General features: G+C 41.6%; 1 protein-coding gene across 2 annotated transcripts in view; it reads right to left on the bottom strand.

Moving 5' to 3' along the window:
• Window positions 1–18,311, bottom strand: part of SWAP70 (switching B cell complex subunit SWAP70) — a 76,729-nt gene extending 58,418 nt beyond the window's left edge. For both annotated transcript variants that reach the window (XM_081540690.1, XM_081540689.1), the window contains exon 1: window positions 18,155–18,311. In XM_081540690.1, coding sequence (XP_081396816.1) covers window positions 18,155–18,253 — 99 coding nt within the window. In that variant the 5' untranslated portion in view covers window positions 18,254–18,311. The remainder of the gene's footprint in view (window positions 1–18,154) is intronic.
• Between the last annotated feature and the right edge of the window lie 3,511 nt (window positions 18,312–21,822).

Genomic DNA, 21,822 nt, shown 5'->3' on the forward strand with positions numbered 1-21,822 from the left:
AATCAAGATGGTCTTCCTCATTCTGCATTTCCCAAGCACTCTGTATTTCTTATTTTACACTCCCGCACATGATTTACTCTCTCCCATAAGACCAGATTTCTGAAAAGTCCATATCTTACCTACCCTTGCATTCCCATAGTACCTAGCATGCTACTCAGAATGCAGAAGGCTTTCAATAAATGCTGAACAAATTCCTTCTAAAATTCTCCTTTGACAGTAAAACCATAATAAGTTTAACAATGACAACAATCTTAGGAAATATCCTATCTCCTTATTTCATTGATAAAAAGAATGAGGCCTGAGACTTGTCTAAGCAACACACACTGTTTCAGGTCAGGAAGCAACAGTTAGAACTGGACACGGAACAAAAGACTGGTTCCAAATAGGGAAAGAAGTACGTCAAGGCTGTATATTGTCACCCTGCTGATTTAACTTATATGCAGAGTACATCATGAGAAACGCTAGGCTGGATGAAGCACAAGCTGGAATCAAGACTGCCAGGAGAAATATTAATAACCTCAGATATGCAGATGATACCACCTTTATGGCAGAAAGTGAAGAACTAAAGAGCCTCTTGATGAAAGTGAAAGAGGAGAGTGAAAAAGTTGCCCTAAAACTCAGCATTCAGAAAACTAAGATCATGGCATCTGGTCCCATCACTTCATGGGAAATAGATGGGGAAACAGTGGAAACAGTGACAGACTTTATTTTGGGGGGCTCCAAAATCACTGCAGATGGTGACTGAAGCCATGAAATTAAAAGATGCTTGCTCTTTGGAAGAAAAGTTATGACCAACCTAGACAGCATATTAAAAAGCAGAGACATTACTTTTGCAACAAAGGTCCATCTAGTCAAAGCTATGGTTTTTCCAGTAGTCATGTATGGATGTGAGAGTTGGACTATAAAGAAAGCTGAGCGTCGAAGAACTGATGCTTTTGAACTGTGGTGTTGGAAAAGACTCTTGAGAGTCCCTTGAACTGCAAGGAGATCCAACCAGTCCATCCTAAAGGAAGTCAGTCCTGAATATTTACTGGAAGGACTGATGCTGAAGCTGAAACTCCAATATTTTGGCCACCTGATGAGAAGAGCTGACTCATTAGAAAAGACCCTGATGCTGGGAAAGATTGAGGGCAGGAGAAGGGGACAACAGAGGATGAGATGGTTGGATGGCATCACCAACTCAATGGGCATGAGTTTGAGTAAGCTCCGGGAGTTGGTGATGGACAGGGAGGTCTGGCAAGGAGACCCAACCAGTCCATCCTAAAGGAAGTCAGTCCTGAATATTTACTGGAAGGAGTGATGCTGAAGCTGAAACTCCAATATTTTGGCCACCTGATGAGAAGAGCTGACTCATTAGAAAAGATCCTGATGCTGGGAAAGATTGAGGGCAGGAGAAGGGGACAACAGAGGATGAGATGGTTGGATGGCATCACCAACTCAATGGGCATGAGTTTGAGTAAGCTCCGGGAGTTGGTGATGGACAGGGAGGTCCGGCATGCTGCAGTCCATGGGGTCGCAAAGAGTCGGACACAACTGAGCGACTGAACTGAACTGATGAGTAACAAATCAGAAGCAAGAACCCAACTCTTCTAACTGCCTGTCCCACAATCAAGCCCTGTGCTGGAAATGTTCTCTGTTACCTAGTCACATCATTCAAGACTCGGTCACTCTTCATAAACTCCAGGAACCCTTCACTGCCCCTTCTGTCCACTGAACTCCTATTTAGCACTTATGTGAATTCTGCTTCATACACTAGCAATATCTCAAATACCTAACTGTGGCTCAGAGAGGGAGGAAATCCTGCCTAAAACTGTTCTTCCATATCCTTCATAGTGACTAGCAGAGGGTTAAGGCAGGACTCAGTAGGACTATAACACTCACGGACACATTAAGGCAGGCTAGCTGACTCAAAATTACCTGTTGCAATGCTGTCCACAGAATATACACCATTAAACTACATACAGCATGGATTTCCCAGGTGGCTCAGTGGTGAAGAATCCCCCTGCCAGTGCAGGAGACACAGGTTCAATCCCTGGGTCAGGAAGATCCCCTGGAGAAGGAAATAGCAACCCACTCCAGTATTTTTGCCTGGGAAATCCCATGGACAGAGAAGCCTGGTACGGTACAGTCCATGGGGTTGCAAGGGAGTCAGACATGACTCAGCAACTAAACAACAACAACAAACTACAGTATATGCCACTGGATTACATTTTAAGACTATCTTTAAAAAGTTATTTTGGATAGTTCACTAACTTGGCCCTCTTCACAAATCAGAAAGAAAATACTGGTAAATCTGACCACATAAAAGTTCTTAAATTTCCCTTTAAAAAGAGACACTATAAACAAAAAAGGCTAATAGCTCCAATACTCAAATTACTCCTAGAAATTATTAAGTAAGAAATGAACACCTAATTTTAAAAATGGACAACAGACATGAATAGAAAATTCATAAAAGAAGCTAATGACTAATAAATATAGGAAAAGATGCTTTACTTCACTAGTAGTCAACATAATGCATATTAAAAAAGCAACTACTTTTTCGCCTGAAAAGCAACTCCTGGCGTTTGAGCAGACTTAGGAGAGTAAAAATTGCCAACATCCAATACCAGAGAAAGTATAGAGCAAGTTTTCTCCACCACTACTGACATTTTAGACCAGATAACTCTTTGTTGGGGAGCAGGGAGAAGTGTCCCATGCATTGTAGGAAGTTTCACAGCATCCCTGGCTGAAACCACCAAAACACCTCAAATATCTGTGAGTAGTAAAGCAGTTAAATAAAGCATGACTCACCAACACAGTAAAATAGCTCATAGCCATTATAAAGAATGATGGTGTCCGTGTCTATGTGCATTGACGTGGAAACATGACCCTAACACACTGATTAAGAAAACAGGTTACAAAAGCATATGAAATAGGATCCTATTTACATAAAAGAATATATATGTATATGCACATGTGTGCATGCATGTATATGCTTGTAGGCAGCAAGGGAGATGGAGGAAGGATAGGGAAGAAATGTTAAAAGGATAATCACTGCTAAGTTAACTGCATCTGCCTTTAGTGGTAGAATTCCAGGTGCTTTTATCTTTGTCTCTATACTTTAAGGTATTGTTTTAAAAGTCTATGTACTATTTTTAAAATGAGAAAAGGTGAAGCTTTTATATTTATGTAAAATTTAAACATATTTATGTAAAATTATTAATGTTGAATGAATTTTTTAAAATTCCAGCTAGAAAGCACCAATAAAATTATATGAAGAGATTACTGTAGGACTATAAAGTTGATGAAGAGAGTGTCTGATGCCTACAAATGTTTGCTAAATGAGTCCCATTTAAGAATTTTCTTTCTTTATTTTTTTGGTTTAGTTTCATTTGGTTTGCTTCTCTTATCACCTTAATCTAGATGTGTGTTTTTTTAATGTATTTCACTAAACTACCAGCATATTCTTTCCAGAAAGAATTTTTGTTTAATTGGAATCTCTAATTCAGATAATTTTTGAAGTTAAAAAAAAAACAACTCTATACAATACCTCTGTTAATCACTAAGACTCCCAGAATTAGCAGGCATTCCTCATCTGACCTGAGACCTAGTAAAGCAGTCCAGTTTCTCAAAATTCCAGGAAAGATTTTTGAGGAAAGGACTCAAGAGAAATTAACAAGTGCATGAGAGAGAACTGTACAGCAGAAGAGAGAGAAACCAGGCAGCTTAATTTAGTATACTCTTCTCCAAGAGATCAGAAGCCAGTGTACACCCAAGGTGATGATGAAGATCACAAATCTGAGGGTTCACCTCTGCTGCCCCATCCTCTGACCACTCTGGCCCCTTGTCCCCTCCAATCACTATAACATGGCTTCTTTCTATCCCTATCAAGGTCATGAAAATGCCTTCTCAAAAAGACTCTGTGGCAGACACAGAGCTGCAGCACTCTAGAAAGGAACTGAGGCCCAGCTGCAAGGAGCAGCTGAGGTTAGCTGAGCCTCCAGCTGTTAGTACCTCCAGGGTCCACCTCAGCCAATGACTGGCAAGGTAGTGACATCACTTCTCCCCAGCGTGGGTGTCCTCCAACAGGCCATCTTTGCTCCAGAGCTCCTGGTTTGTCAAGTCCATGTCCTAGATTGACAGCTCCTTTTCCCAATCCTGCCTCCTCTCTTCCTCCCCCATACATGTTTCTCCCCAGTAACCCTTCTGCACTTCCAGCTCTGCCTCAACATCTGCTTCCTGGAGAACCCAGCCTGGGACAGGTATCTTCTAAACAATTCACTCTCCCAAGTTTCTGGCATCTGGATCATCCTCTCCACTTAAGACTTTCTTGGTCCCATGCCATACGAGCTCTACCTTGCTCTACCTTTATGGGTTCACTTCCCTCACCCTTTATTCTCCCATTCTGGACATTTTCCAAGCCCAATTTTGAGCCCCAAGTTCTTAAAAAGGGCTTTAAGTCTGACAACAACAAGTCACCTTAATGACTCCCAGATCCCCTTCTAGTCTTGACCTCTCAACTAAGCTCTGGTTTATATCACTAATATTAAAGATCTCCAGGCTAAATTTGTCTCAGTCCAAAAAATCCAAAGGAGAGTTCATTATCTTTCTCCCCGAAACAGGTTTCCCACCCTGACTCTGACTGTGGTACCACCATTCCCTTAACAACAAAACTATGGACTCTCCTCTTGTACTTTTTTATAGTTTGTCCTATTTCTGAATTCAATTCAATACCCTCCCCCAGGGCCAATTCCTCTCCTCACCGACCAATCATGCCTCTCTGTTGGTGAAAGACTAACCAGAGAAGGTGAGGCTGGGGGAACAAAGGCTTCCTGCTCTCAGCAGCAGGTCCCATTCTCCCTTCTGAGGCCCTAACAGAGACCACTCATCAGGATATGATGTGGTAAACACATCAAGCTGACGAAGTTCAATTAGAAGGCTAAGGCTTGAAGATCTTGTCTGCTATTCCACATTTCACAAATGAGCAAGATGAAGCCCGGCAAGAAGAAACCTCCCAGGGTCACACACACAAAAAAGGCAGAGATAAGTCTCCTGACTCCCTAGCCAGTGCTCTCTCTCTCTCCTGACACTTTTTCCTCTGTCTCCAAGGGATTTACTTTCCAAATCTTTCACCACCAATGTGCTTACTGAGGAGCTTCACACATTCCTTAAGGTCAATGACAACTGACTATTGCTTTAGAAGCATTCTCTGACCCAATGCTTTCAATCCTCACCACAGCTAAGTCGTTACCTTCCTCTGTGTTTCCCAGCACTGTGTACTTTCTTTATCTCATTATATTTGCACTTTCAGTTTGCTGATACGTATCACTCACAAGACTTCAAGCTCCATGAGAGTAGGGAGCTTGTTGGTTTTGATTTCCATGGCCACCACCCCAGGCTAGCACACATCAATCTTTACAGCAGTCCCTCACTTGGTCTCCCCATCTCCAGCCTCTCACCTCAAATCATCACACCCACATCATTAGAAGAATCTCAGAACTCTCTCTGTCATATATCTACCCTCCAAATTTTAATAACTTTCCCTCTTTACAGGATCAGTTCTAAACTACTCATTCTAACATAGTCAACAAATACACGTTAATCATTTATTCTGTATGAGAACAAAATCATCTAAAATGTAATCCCATCTCCCTTTAAAACCTGATTTTCCACCATGCCTCAAAACACTCTACTCAAAGTATTTCCTTATCGCTCACAACGCTGCAAGTTTCAGCTCTTGCTCTCATGCACAGGGCCACCACCATAACTGCCATCTTTCTTTGACTCTACTGGACAAGATCTGCCCCACTCCCTCTAGAAGCAGCTCACAGTCTATCTCTTCCATGAAACGTTTTTTGTCTACAACTGTGTGCATCTTTTTCTCTATTTCCTTTAAATTTCTACAGCAGGTCCATCTGATAGAAACAGAATGCAAACTACAAATGGAATTTGAAAGTATTAATAGCTACATTTTTAAAATGTGAAAAGATCCGAAAGGTTAAAAAAAAAAGGCAAAATTAAATTTACTAATATATCCAAAATATTATAACTACAACATGTAATCAATGTTTTTAAATCTTTTAAAGAGATGTCTTACATGTCTGTACTAAGTCTCTGAAATCCAGTGTATATTTTATATTTACAGCACTTCTCAATTTGGACTAGTCACTTTTTCAATGTTCAATAGCCAAATGTGGTTAATGGCTAATGTACTGGACATCATATTCCATAGTTCTCATTTTCCACACTTGTAGAACTGGCTTATACATTAACTTGTTGTAGTCATTTCATGTATTATCTTCTTTACTAAACCACACGCTTCTCAATGTGAGGAGCAATGTTGTATAATTTTCACTTCCCCAGAGTCCAAGCAAAAGGTATAGATTAAAACCTTCAAATTTATACGCTGCTTTGTAGATTAGTTTTCTTCAACATCAGTGTGTGGTAAGAAATAGTTGGCTAGTAAAAGTTCTGTTGTCACACATAAAGGCTGTGAGCTTCATCTATTCAAGCAAGTATGTTGTTTAAATTTCTTCTTATTCCCATTTATCAGATCCCAGATGGCACAGTGGTAAAGAATCCATCTGCCAATGCAGGAGACACAGGAGACTCAGGTCCAATCTCTGGGTCAGGAAGATCCCTTGGAGTAGGAAATGGCAACCCACTCCAGTACTCTTGCAGGGAAAACTGCATGGACAGAGGAGCCTAGCAGGCTACAGTATACGGGGTCGCAAAGAGTTGGACAGGACTGAGCATGCACACATTTAAAATACAATGAGCAAAGCAAATTCCCCAAAATCATCCCAATGAAGAACTTCAGAATTCCAACCTAGTTTGATCTACTAACACCCTGGTGGTCCACTGCATGCATTCACGTGTGCTTGGTCATGTCTGACTCTTTGCAATGCCATGGGCTGTAGCCCACCAGGCTCCTCTGTCCATGCAATTTTCCTAGCAAGACTACTAGAGTGAATTGCCATTTCCTACTCCAGGGGATACTCCCGACCCAAAGATTGAACCTGAGTCTCCTGTGTCTTCTGCATTGGCACGTGGATTCTTTACCACTGTGCCACTTGGGAAGCCGGTGTCCCATTATCTAATAGTATCTTCTCAAATCGTCACTGAAGGGAGTCACGAGAGTTAAGTCAGCTGCCCACCAGCTCCTGCTCTCACTCCAAGGTAACAGCATCTGGCCAAGACATCAAATGTCCTATGAACTAAAAGAACTGATGGAGATGTGCAGCCTGGTAAGGCAGACAGTGCTCCATCCTCCCAGAGCTGCCTATCCAGTGAAATATAATACCTTCAACGTTGTCCATCTGACAGAACAGCTTTCATCCTAATTGCTGCACTTCTGGTTGGTACACCAGGCCCACATAATAACACTCTCCTGGTAGTTGTAAAGCTAATAATTCCTAAAGAAGCAAAAGGTAGAGAAGACAGAGAAGAACCTTGAGATGAAAAAATTAGTTTTTCCAATAGTGCAGAAATCTCTTCCTACCTGTAAGATCTCCTTACATAAAATTTGACTATATGCAGATTTACTCCCAAATACTTTTCCACAATTAAAATGCTAATCTCTGAAAACAGCAGTCCATGGGGTTGCACAGAGTCAGATACAACTTAGCAACTAAACAACAGCAAACGGCAATTTCAAGTAGACACAGATTGGGGTTAAAAAAAAAGAAGGAATCTGAAGGTAGAATGAGAAGAAGTAAATAAAGCAGAGAATAGAGAAGTAAATAAAGCAGAGAGCGGAGCAGAAAAACAGATTCATGAAATGAAGCCTTGAGGAACATAAAGGAAACTGAGCCAAAGGCTCAGGAAGGGAACTAGGACACACGTAAGAGGAACTGAGGAGAAAAGCTGGGAGTATCTGGATTCCTGTGTGCTAACAGTCACTGAGGGGATTACAGTAACCCTCTGGTTGAGGGAAAATGAGAGGGCAAACTGTGTAAGTGAGAAAAGGTCATTCAAAGCCTCTTCCGTCTCTAGCTTCCAGTTACTATGTACCTCTGGGACTGCAGTAAGACCCCAAAGGAAATACAAAATGGGGACCAGGAAGGTTAAGAGTCACTGAGTCATAAGATTAGAAATGTGCTGGCTATTATGATGGAAGGTCACACATAAAAAAATACCTCACAGATTACATACTATCCTCAGTAAAGCAAAAGCTTACATGTATTTCAATAAAATAAAAACTTCCAATCTATCTTACTGAAAAGTTTCTAGCAAATGGAAAAAGGAAATAATCTAGAATCCATTATTACCATTTTAAGATTTTTACATGTCTCTTACAAGCTCTTTATTTGGAAAGCTGTCTTTATTGTTTCATTTTGGTGAGATACAAAAAAATATTTACAAAGACTTTCACAGGCTCACTCATGAGTCATGCTCTGGTCCTCTAAATGGGGATTTTTTTTTTTTTTTAATTAGATTTTTAGAACAGAAACAGCTTTAACCACAGGGGTTAACAGAAACATAACACTAAAGATTAGAGAGGGAATACTTACATGTGCCAAATTCACAAGAATTAACCAAATCTTTTACATTGTGTTTCACACAATGAAAGCTCTTTACTGCAACTTGCTTCCTTTATATTTTCAACAGATTGCTGGCCTGGCTCAATTACTTCTGAAACTAGCAAGATTAAAAATTTTTGAGGCTAAATGCCTACATGGGAACAAAACACATGACATTATTCACAAGATATGCAAACAACTGCATGGCCAAAGTTTAAAAACATTTAGTTAAAAATCTATCATTGAGAAATGAATAAAGATTCAAAGTATTCATGTTGCTCCTCAAATTGTTTTCATTTAGATTCTCACTAGTTGTGAGCTCTTTTACCTCAAAAGGGCACAATTTAAAACAAAACAAAATCCTGTGTTTCTAAAAACAACAGGATAAAAGTGCAGAGACAATAAGCTTATTTCAAGATATTTCCAGCACTGACATGTAATTCATACTGCAACCATAATTATAAAGTAAAATCATAAGAGAGGTTGCAAAAATATCACTAGATTCTACTATAATTAAGAAAACAACATTTACTAATAACAATAAAAGTAATAATTTTAAGGAACTTTTTTTTTACTGAAGTATAGTTGATTTATAATGTTCTGCTAGTTTCAGGTGTATAGCAAAGCAATCCAGGTACATATATATGTGGAGGGGGGTGTACATATATTCTTTTTCAGATTTTTTTCCCTTATAGATTACTACAAAATATTGAGTATAGTTCCCTGTGCTATACAGAAGGTCTTTGTTAGTTATCTGTCTTCAATATAGTAGTATATAGATGTTAATTTCAAACTCCTAATTTATCCTTTCCTCCCCCCTCCCCCTTTGGCAACCATAAATTTGTTTCTGATGTGGAATTTCCTATGGATATTATTTCATTCTTCTTTATGGCTAGGTAATATTCCATTGTGATATATATATCTTCTTTATCCATTCACTGTAAATAGTGCTGCAGTGAACACTGAGATGCATGTATCTCTTTTAATTGTAGCTTTCTCCAGATATATGCCCAGATGTGAGATTGTTGGATATGGCAATTCTATTTTTAGTTTTTTAAGGAACCTCTATACTGTTCCACATAGTGGCTGCACCAATTTACTTTCCCACCACCTGTGTGCTGCTACTGCTGCTGCTGCTGCTAAGTTGCTTCAGTCGTGTCCGACTCTGTGCGACCCCACAGACAGCAGCCCACCAGGTTCCCCCGTCCCTGGGACTCTCCAGGCAAGAACACTGGAGTGGGTTGCCATTTCCTTCTCCAATGCATGAAAGGGAAAGGGAAAGTGAAGCTCCTCAGTCGTGTCCAACTCGTAGTGACCCCATGGACTGCAGCCTACCAGGCTCCTCCGTCCATGGGATTTTCCAGGCAAGAGGACTGGAGTGGGCTGCCATTGCCTTCTCCACACTACCAATGTAGGAGAGTTCAATTTTAAGGTACATTTAGATTTCTGGAAGGAATATTAAAAAATTAGTAACAATGGTTACCTTGAGGGTAGATAACTAGTGTGGGCCAGGGTATGGATGATACTTACTTTTCACTCTCCTAAATGCTCTTTTGAAAATTACAAATTTTATATCATGTATATTTAGGAGCTATTCAAAAGGGTTTTTTTGGTTTACTTTTTTTTAAATGATAGGCTTCATCTTTTAGAATTGCATGTATTAGAATTCCAAGAATCTTCACTACGTAACACTGGAGATTTAGTATCTTTCTGCAAGGCCGTCAAAATTCTAAATCATTTGAAGATATTTTTAAAATATCAGTGGAATGCTTCCCTGGTGGTCCAGTGATTAAGAGTCGGCCCTGCAACGCAGGGGATACTGGTTCAATTCCTGATCTGGGAAGATCCCACATGTTGCAGAGCAACTAAGCCTGTTCACAATTACTGAGTCTGCACTCTAGACCCCAACAGCTGCAACTACTAAAGCCTGGGTACCCCCAGAACCCATGTTCCGCAAGAAGAAAAGCCACTGCAATGAGAAGCCCGTGCACCGCAACAAGAGAGTAGCCCCCACTCGCTCCAACTAGAGAAAAACCATGCACAGCCTCTAAGACCCAGCACAGCCATAAATAAATAAATAAATAAAATTAAATACCAGTGGAGAAGAAAATAATTGCTGCTTCTCCCTCAAATAATATGCCCAATATCTTTTTCCCTTATTATTTTTAGAAATTTACATAACCTAAAAGTAACAATGTCTGCTTCAGATGGCATATTAATAAAGTTTCCTAAAATATGGGATCTACACACAAATGCCCCTCCTTAAAAAACAACAACAGACAAAAGAAGGGCACAAACATCAGAACCAAGGGAAAAATTGTGAAAAAAATTTCTAAAATATTAAGCTCAATAATGTTTACTCAGCCACCTATATGTATGGATCTTCCTATACAGAAAAATTTCCATCAAAGCCTCTCTCAGTAGTTTTTAACCTCTCATCAGTTATCATAGACTATACTAAAACTGCATACAATAAACTAGTTTGTTCTAAGGAAGGACTGTTCATGAATACAAGTATAAAAGCAAGTAAAGAATGTGTTTCTGAGATTTCTTTCCCACCTCTGCTAGATCATGGCATCTGGTCCCATCACTTCATGGGAAATAGATGGGGAAACAGTGGAAACAGTGTCAGACTTTATTTTTTTGGGCTCCAAAATCACTGCTGATGGTGATTGCAGCCATGAAATTAAAAGACGCTTACTCCTTGGAAGGAAGGTTATGGCCAACCTAGATAGCATATTTAAAAGCAGAGACATTACTTTGCCAACAAAAGTCCATCTAGTCAAGGCTATGGTTTTTCCAGTGGTCATGTATGGATGTGAGAGTTGGACGGTGAAGAAAGCTGAGCGCCGAAGAATTGATGCTTTTGAACTGTGGTGTTGGAGAAGACTCTTGAGAGTCCCTTGGACTGCAAAGAGATCCAATCAATCTATCCTAAAGCAGATCAATCCTGGGTGTTCATTGGAAGGACTGATGTTGAAGCTGAAACTCCAATACTTTGGCCACCTCATGCGAAGAGTTGACTCATTGGAAAAGACCCTAATGCTGGGTAGGATTGGGGGCAGGAGGAGAAGGGGACGACGGAGGATGAGATGGTTGGATGGCATCACCGACTCGATGGACATGGGTTTGGGTAAACTCCGGGAGTTGGTGATGGACAGGGAGGCCCGGCGTGCTGCAATTCATGGGGTCGCAAAGAGTCAGACACGACTGAGCGACTGAACTGAACTGATCTACTTTCACAGCTGAAAAGTAGATCTCTACACAATCAGAACATGCTTAACTTAAAACAGTAACTTAGTTTAGTATCCCTCTGTATTCCAGCCTGAAAAAGAGAGCAAACCAATGACAATTTAAAAATGAGTTGCCTTGCAACACTGCAATTACAAATTAAGCTAATACAGCTGATGACTTCTACAGGGATACATAGGCTGACTGTGGAGGTGAAGATCTATACAGCTACAACTCAGGTGGGGAGCCAGAAATGCCACAACTGGAGCCAAAGAGACACCTGGAGAGGGTGCACAGATTGCCAGCAAGAAGCTCAAGGGGATAACAGGAAATGTGGGAGGAAGATGAAAAAAGACTCAAGGTAAAGAAAGAGGCAGAGCTGGTTCCCCATTTGTGGGAGGGCATGGAGGGGGTGGGGTGGGGGGCTGGGGGTGGGGTTTAACAAGAAATATCACTGTGACTAGAGGACTACTCAACATCTGCTTCTATAGTAGCTTATGTAAGTCACAAGCAGTTTTAAAATTCTTTCTATATTTTTATCTTATTGATAAATTTAATGATACTATGTTTGCCTCAACAAATATCCTTAAGTTAATTTTTTTGGATTTTAAGTTTCAAAATTTCTACAAATAGTAATTTTTGTTTTACTCAAAAACAGACTATTATTTAATAATATAATTTAGGTGTCAAAAATAAGTTTTGTGACTTGTGGCTGTCAAGGGGGAGAGGATGTGGGAGAGGGATAGATTGGGAGTTTGTGATTAGCAGACACAAACTATTATATATAGGACAGATAAACAGTAAGGTCCTGCTGTCCAGAGAACTATATTTAATATCCTGTGATAAAGTATAATGGAAAAGAATATGAAAAAGAAGGTGAGTGTGTGTATATATATGTATATGTATAACTGAATTACTTCGCTGTACAGCAGAAATTAAAACACTCTAAATCAACTATACTTCAATAAAGTAAATTTTTTAAAACTTAAATTTTTTTTAAAAAAATTAGCTTTTGAGGAAATAACAGCAAATGAAACAACCGACAAAGGATTAATTTCCAAAATATACAAGCAGCTCATACAACTCACTGCCAGAAAAACAAACAACCCAATCAAAAAGAGGGAAAAAGACTTAAAAAGACATTTCTCCAAATAAGACATACAGATGGCTAACAAACACATGAAAAGATGCTCAGCATCGCTCATTATCAGAGAAATGCAAATCAAAACTACAATGAGATATCACCTCACACCAGTCAGAATGGCCATCATCAAAAAGTCTATAAACAATAAATGCTGGAGAGGGTGTGGAGAAAAGGGAATGTCTTGCACTGTTGGTGGGAATGTAAATTGATATAGCCACTATGGAAGATGGTATGGAGATTTCTTAAAAAAGTAGGAATAAAACCACCATATGACCCAGCAATCCCACTCCTAGGCATATACCCTGAGGAAACCAAAACTGAAAAAGGCATATGTATCCCATTGTTCATTGCATCACTATTTACAATAGCTAGAACATGGAAGCAACCTAGATGTCCGCTGACAGATAAATGCATAAAGAAGTTGTGGTACATATACATATTGGAATATTACTCAGCCATAAAAAGGAACACATTTGAGTCAGTTCTGATGAGGGGGATGAACCTAGAACCTATTACACAGAATGAAATAAGTCAGAAAGAGAAAAATAAATATCATATTCTAACTCATATATATGTAATTTAGAAAAATAGTACTGAAGAATTTATTTACAGGGCAGCAATGGAGAAACAGACATTGAGAACAGACTTATGGACATGGGGAGAGCGGAGGAGAGGGTGAGATGTATGGAAAGAGTAACATGAAAACTTACATTACCATATGTAAAACAGATAGCCAATGAGAATTTGCTGCATGGCTCAGGAAACTCAAATAGGGGCTCTGTATCAACCTAGAGGGGTTGGGATGGGGAGGGAGATGGGAGGGAGGTTCAAAAGGGAGGGGATACATGTATACCTATGGCTGATTCATGTTGAGGTTTGACAGAAAACAACAAAATTCTGTAAAGCAATTACCCTTCAATAAAAAAATAAGTTAAAAAAAAAAATAAGCTTTTTGTACTAAACTGGGGTCCCTCAAGGAAAATACTTATTAATTATTGCAGAGACCCAAACACATTTATCGAAATGAGAACTATACTACAAAGTAATGTCCTTAAAAGTAAAAGATAACTTTATTTCCAAGATGATGCCAATATTCCAAACTTTTCACAACTTCAGGTTTCCCTGGTAGCTCAGTGGTAAAGAATACACCTGCCAATGTAGGAGACACGGGTTCGATCCCTGATCCAGGAAGATCCCACATGCCGCACAGCAACGATGTCCAAGCACCACAACTATTGAGCCTGGGCCCTAAAGCCCGGGAACCAGAACTACTGAAATCCACACACCCTAGAGCCTGTGCTCCACAACAAGGGAAACCGCTGCAATGAGAAGCCCGCACACCGTAACAAAGAGTAGCCCCCATTCGCCGCAACTAGAGAAAAGCCCACACAGGAACGAAGACCCACAACAGTCAAAAATGAATAAATAAAATTATTTTTAAAAAAAAAGAAAAGAAAGAAAACTTCACAACTTGCCTTCAGAAAAGAAGAAATATGTAGTTTATGACCTACAGCTGGGAAAAATCAGTCATTATTTTACAATCTCCAAAAATATATACATAATTATTAATAAATTCTCAAAGATAACAGACCATGTCTTCTTTGAAAAATCCCTTCTCCCTCAGCACCAATGTTGTCCCAAAGTGGTTCTTACATCTCACTTCTGGTCCCCTGGCTTCTGTTCTTCCATCTACTCTAGCCATTCTCCAAGGCCATTGTTGAATTTCTCTCTTTCCATGCTTCAACTACTAGATCCTGTACCAACAGCCCCGGACTTCTCCAAGAACATCATCTCCAGCTAAACAACCATCCATCAAGGACCTCAAAAACTTTCTTCTACCTACACACAAACACACTCATATCCTACACTCCTATCAAAATAAGTCACACAGAAGTCTCTATACATAAATGCCTGATGAATTTCTGTGGCCTGCAGTAGTTCACATGGATCCCTTAGAGCTAAAAGCAGTCAATAAATACCCATTGAAAGAATAAATAAATGAATTAATTAATGTTGTTGTTCTTGTTGTTTAGCTGCTAAGGCATGTCTGATTCTTTTGCCACCCCATGGACCAGACTCCCCTGTCCATGGGATTTCCCAGGCAAGAATACTGGAGTGGATTGCCATTTCCTTCTCCAGGGGATTGAACCCTGTCTCCTGCATTGGCAGGCAGATTCTTTACCACTGAGTCACCAGGTTATCTGCTTAATGAATTAATAGAATGGGCTTAATTCTCCCCCATTCCACATAATCACACCCTAGCTTTCTTCAGAGGTCACGTCAAAGCTTTTTTTTCATGAAGTAATTCCACTAGCAAAAACTATTGGTCTCTTCCTCTAAAATCTCATGGCCTCTTTTGTTCTATCACATTCAGCATCTTCCTCTCAATAGTATTTCTGTACTTCTTATCTCTGTCACCAGATCTTACATTTTTTAAGGATAGGGTAACTATGTGAGTAATATAATCTACATATATACCCGGAAAGACAGAGAAAGAAAGAGATTTCCCTAATGGCTGCCTAAGTTTTTAGTTTGCCTACCAAAATTTAAACTCTTTAAAAGTAAAAACTGATGTTTCTTTCTCCTCCACCTGCGCTATCCATATTACCCTTAGAATTTAGGCACAGTATCTAATAACACATGTAGTGTCACCACAAACATCAAAAACTGTGAAGGTAGTTCAAAAAGATAAGTGTCAAACATATTTTAGAATGCCCATATAGTTTTCCAAAGTGATAAATTTTAACCTCATTTTTGGGTGTGTAATTTTTTTTTCTATTTAATAAATCAATTCTATATTTCCTCCAAGATAGTAACTCTTAAAGAGCCTAAAAATACTAAATTTTTATGAAATTACCATGATACCTTACACAGAGTATACACAAATGTCATTTAAGAACAGATGAATGAGCAAACTAAGGCAAAAATTCTTCCTAGCCAATGGATTACTGATTCTTCTGCGACCCCATGGACTGTAGCACACCAGAGTCAAACTACAGAGTCAAAACTCCGAAAAGGAGAGAACTAAATAGCAGTTTTCTAATATTTCCAATTCCAGACACATTGGCAAGATGAACAGAACTGAAACAATCCCCAAATCTCTCAGTTAAGCTAACAAAGCGACGAAATACAACTGCACATTTGCATTATCAACATCTTGTGGGTAAAAGCTATGAACTGGGATTTACTTCCTGCCTAGGCTTTGCAGGTGGCACCAGGTGTTAAGAACCTCACCTGCCAACGCAGCAGATGTAAGAAAGGTGGGTTCCATCCCTGGGTTGGGAAGATTCCCTGGAGGAGGGCATGGCAACCTACTCCAGTATTCTTGCCTGGAGAATCCCATGGAGAGAGGGGCTGTAGCCTAGTGGGCTACAGTCCATGAGGTCAAGAGTCAACATGATGGAAGTGACTTAGCATGTACACACACCAAGCCTGCAGTCAAGAATCCTCCAGACACCTTTTCCATAAGTAGCCACAAAGACAATGCTGAATGGTATACAACAAAAGTAATAGGAAACATTTCATTAATGTCATCAACTGGAAGACAAAAAAATGAAAATAGTGGAAACAAGCAGAAACCAAATAGTAAAATGCTAGCCCTAAATCAAACCACATCAATAATTAAACATAATTGGTCTGTAACACCAATTTAATTACAGATTATCAGAATGGATTAAAAAACCAAGAACCAACTACATGCCATCTAAAAAAACTCACTTTAAACATGGTGGTATAGGTAAATTAAAAGTAAAAGCAGTGAAGAGTAAAATTCAACTCTGTTCGTAATTACCAAAAACTGGAAATAACACAAATATTCTTCAAGAGTGAATGGATTAACCATTGTATATCCATACAGTGGAATACTGCTTAGCAACAAAAAGAATTATTGATACAACAACATAAGTGAATCTCAAAGGCATATATGCTAAATAAAAGAAGCCAATGTCAAAAGGTTACATACTCTATGACTCCATTTTTATGACATTGTGGAAAAGACAAAAGTATAGCAATCAAGAACAGATCATTGATTGCCAGCAGCTAAGGAAGAGGGAGCAGCATGAAGTAAATTTGGGGGATGATGTAACTGACAGAAGCCCAATTTCGGTAGTAGTTATACAAATCTATGTATGTTAAAACTCAGAACCATCCACCAAAAAAGTTAATTTTACTCTGTTAATTTCAAAAATTTATTCAAATAAAGATTAAGTAGATTATCTCCATGAATTGTTCCAGACTATGATTTTGTGTATAAGAAAAAAAAGAGTAGGGTGAAAGGAAAACAGGCAGAATGCTGAGTCCTACTGGCATAAAAGCCACTAGTCATAAGAACCTCTTGATGACTGCACAAAATATACAAAACAAACTCAATCTTCAGAAATTCACTCCCAGAAGAGGCTAAGAAAACGAGACATTCATATCCAAAATGTGTATATTTTAAAATGCCTATGAATAGTTCTTCTTGTCTGTTTCCATATTTTAAACTTTCAAGAAGCTGCCAATTTCTCCTGGCTAAGTGCCACTTGCCCTGCTCGGGGTTACTCGATTTACAAGCATTCCTTTATTCTTACCTTACTCTCACTTAATGATGGGGTCTTTGGCAGTCACAATACAGACTTTGCAGGGTGCCAGATAGAGCTCCTCACCCGGAAACTAAGTTCCTGCGGGACACGGCACACCCTGGACTCGGCACACTCTGGACTCGATCCAGACTTGACGCCAGGTCTTCCTCACTAATCGGTCCCCCATTGCCACAGCGCCCCAAAAGCGGAGGCCGCCGAGGGCCGGGCTCTGGGGCACTTCTCTCTCCCTTCTCGGAACTGCCTGGTTGCCTGCGGTGCAGCTGGCCGTTTCGAGGACTACCCCGGTGCGGAGCGTGCGCCTTGGAGGGCTCTGCCCAGTCACCTTGGGCAAGCCCCTTCCTCTCCCAGAGTAAGGAAGAAACTTTGGATTAGTTTCCGAGTTAGCTTCCCACCGCCCTCTCGGAGTCTGAAACTTTCCGGGCCTCCTGCGCCAACAGGGAGCCGAGCTCGCCGCTCAGGGTGCCCACCCCCGCGGTCCCTTGTTCAAGGTGAGCCCTGGGGAAACTAACGCAAAACAAGCGCGAGGCAAAAAAAATGCCAAATGCTGGTCTCTGCCCCCTCCACCCCAAGCAGGCCGCTCGGCCACATTCTGGCCTGCCACTCCCTGTGGTCACCGCCCGCCTGCCCGCTTCCACCCGGGGATAGTGGAGAGCGCGCCGGGGAGGGGCGAATGGGGGTCCGGGAGAGGGTGTGCCCACCTTCAGCTGGGATTTGGAGACCTTGCCGCTGTGGTCCAGGTCGAGCGCGGTGAAAGCATGCCAGATGCCCTTGAGCAGCTCATCCTTCAAGCTCCCCATGGCTGAGGCGCTGCTCCTCCGGCTGCAGCGACTGCCCTGCCAGCCACTCGGTGCGTCTGACGCCCCTCGGCCTCTGCCTCCCTCGCCGGCCGAGCGGTCACGTGGCCGCGCCAGGCCCCGCCCCGCCAGGCCCCGCCCCCTCGGCGCCCGCAGGGGAACCGCGCTCCGCAGAGGGAGCGCGGAGTCGCGTGGTCTGCCTATCCCTGCGGGTGGGGACGCCCGGCCTTGTTTCCCGGCTAGGAAGACAGGCGACACCACACATTCCCCTAGTGCTTCCAAAACCAGCTCGGGCCACTTTCGGTACTTGCATGCCTTCCAAACAAGAGCCCCTATCCCGAGGAAAAATATGAGAGTAGAGGTGAGCAGCCTCCTCGGCTTCAGTTTGCTTCCCCGCAGCGAAAAAGGGAGCCCTGGTCCTGACCCTAGAAGGGGGTCACAGTCTGAGGAGGCCAGACAAGATCCCCAAAAATCCCCGGGCAGGGGCTCAAATGCTGGCACAGTTCCTAGTGGGAGAGGACATGGAGCCGGAGGGGAAGCAGGGAAGGGCCTGGAGGCAAACCGTTTCTTGATGTCTACTGTGTAGTGGACTCCGGGGGCTCAGAGATGAAGTTTAAGGTGGGTTTAGAAGTCAGAGGGTCAGGCAACATTTTCTTTCTCTCAACTGTTTAGGGTCAGTTCACAACTTACAGAGGGTTTGACATGCTGTTTCCTGATATTTCTGTGCTTGTATAATATGAGATCTGGAAGGACCCCAGCAAATCACTCCACCCATCTTACTAATCAGAATGAGTGGACCATTTAAAAGAACCTATCCATGCCCAGAAGAATGTCCTCCTCATTGTAGATGTTCATTTGATATCTGTTAACAGTGATCACTTGAGCTCTTTGGGCTTCAAATTTTCCACATATGAAATAAGCATGGTTGCTCCAGATGTTCTCGAAGGGCTCTGCTAGTGCTAACATCCTAAGACAGTAACTACTGCTGGCTGACTCCAGTCTGATTAAGTCACCAGGCACAGTGCCTTGCATCTCCGATCCAAGACCAAATCTGGACAAAAAGAGAAAAACAATTACCAAGAATTTTCAAAGGGAAATGGTTCTCGGATGGTTTTGTTTTCCTTTTTTATGTTCCTATATGCATGTATATGCACTTTGTTAAAAGGAAAAGGGCATCATAAGCAAGGGGGATTTGGAGAGAGCAGAAAAGGAAGGAGCTACTTCAGTGAGCTTGAGGCCAAAGGGAACTTGGTGGGGCAGAGGAAGGGATGACCCAGTTGAAGGGAAGGGGCAGAAGCAGAGGGACTGTCAAGTCTCTCACTGGAGGGCCCTCAAGCCCCTGCTTCTCCATTTGTCAGGACTTTGCTTTCTCTGCTAGAATCCAGTCTCCGTCAGTGATCTTCCCTACTCCACGTCAAGTCTTCCAGTCAACAAAAACACATGATCTAACCTCTAATTTCTTCACACAACTCAGCTTTCCCTGGGTAGTAACAAAAAAGAAAACTTCCTAATTCTCAAGGTTCAGATTAACCACTAGATGACACTCCTCCTTCTCTCTCTGTATCTGGAAGCACCAGAAAGATGTTTCAAAGCTTTTGCTGGGGTGCGGGGTGTCACATGACCAGCACATTCTGAACTTTCAAATTTCAACTTCTTCCACAATCTCCAGTCTCATAATCTGAACAAATTTTAGAGCAAAATAATCTCACAGGAACTGTGCTTTGGAACCTAGCAAATTATATTATCTACTGCTGCATCACCAGTTAACCCAAAATTAGGCAGCTTAAAACAATAATAAACATAATCTCGTATTTTCATCAATTTCTGGAATTTAGAAGCCATTTAGTCCTATAGTTCTGACTTGAGGACTCTTGAGAGGTTTCAGTCAGAATATGGGACTGTAGTCATCTGAAGGGGAGGCTGGTGCTGTAGAAATTACTTGCGCCTTGTTTCACCCACATGGACGTGTTCACAAAAGGCCTTGGTTCCTCCCTATATGGGTTTGCCTACAGCTACTTGGATGTCCTCACAACATGTCAGCTGGCTTTTCCCAGAGCAGGTGATCCAAGAAAAAGGTGGAAGCTGTAATGTCTTTTATGATCCTGCCTCAAAAGTCACTTATCATCACTGTAATATTCTACTGATTACTCAGGTCAGACCTATTTAAGGTGGGAGGGGAACTACAAAAGAGCATGAGTATCAGAAGGTAGGGCTTCCCAGGTGGCTCAGTGGTAAAGAATCCATCTGCCAATGCAGGAGATGTGGGTACAGTCCCCGAGTCTGGAAGATCCTCTAGAGAAGGATATGGCAACCCACCCCAGTATTCTTGCCTGAGAAATCCCATGGACTGAGGAATGTGGTGGGCTACAGTCCACAGGGGTCACAAAAGAGTTGGACATGGCTTAGTAACTAAACAACAATCAAAAAGCAAGAATCACTGGGGCCCATGGTGGAAGTTGGCAACCACACAGATATAGGGTAGAATCCAAACTCCTCCATTTGCTCACCTGTGAGCAAATATGAAGCTTTATTTCTTCATATGTAAAATTGGAAGGCTAATCTTTATCTTGCAAAACTGCTATAAGGCTTAAATGAGACATCAGTATATATGAGACACAGCCCCCTGGTACCTGACAACTGTTGATATTTGGCTATTGTGGTGGTTTTCTGCTCTGTCAATTTAACTGAACTGAAATTCAGTTCCCCAAATTTCCCTTCCCAGTCTGGTTCCAGGATAGGACTAGTCACAAGAGAAATCTGTGTAAGATTTGAAAGGAGCGAGTGAAGCAGCAGTGATTGTGCTCCATGGCTGATGCCAAGTACCAGCTGCAGACTGTAAACTTTTTACTGACCTGCTGGCACACTGTTGGTGCAGAGCAGCAACTGGTCCTCAGCTCCTCCACCTCCCACCACATCTCCTATTTCAGCTTCTCCTAGCCTCTGCGGCCACCCAATGTAAAGAGCCGATTCATTGGAAAAGACCCTGATGCTGGGAAAGACTGAGGGCATGAGGAGAAAGGGGCAACAGAGGATGAGATGGTTGGATGGCATCATCAACTCAATGGACATGAGTTTGAGCAGACTGTGGGAGCTAGTGAAGGACAGGGAAGCCTGGCGTTCTACAGTCCATGGGGTTGCAAAGAGTCAGACACAACTGAGCAACTGAACAACAACAAGCCCCTGGGGCAAGGCACACATGTAGTTCTGTGGTAAAGGCATTAACTTCTTGAGCAGGCCGCCTGCATCATCAGCGTGAGAGATAGCTATGGTTCTGTTCTGACCTCATCAGTTCCGGTTTGTCCTTATGAATTCTAGTTTGCCCTCACTCTCTCCGAGTTCAATCCAAGTTGTCTTCCTGTCAGCTGTGATGACTATCAGTTTCAGGCCCATTTCTGGTTGCAGGCTACAGCCTTCCGTAGACTTCTTCACCAGCTTTCTTTTGTGATCCCTGGTTAGTTTCCTCTGGTCCTCACAGAGGATCCTCTGATAAGCATGGAGTCTTAACCACTGGACCACCAAGAAACTCGCCCTCATAGCTTTTTGAAAGGACCAACCCTACTGTTAGCTTGATC

This window comes from Giraffa tippelskirchi, chromosome 11 (assembly GCF_054371585.1).
Source record: "Giraffa tippelskirchi isolate mGirTip1 chromosome 11, T2T-mGirTip1v1.2.pri, whole genome shotgun sequence".
NCBI classification, from domain to species: Eukaryota; Metazoa; Chordata; class Mammalia; order Artiodactyla; family Giraffidae; genus Giraffa; species Giraffa tippelskirchi.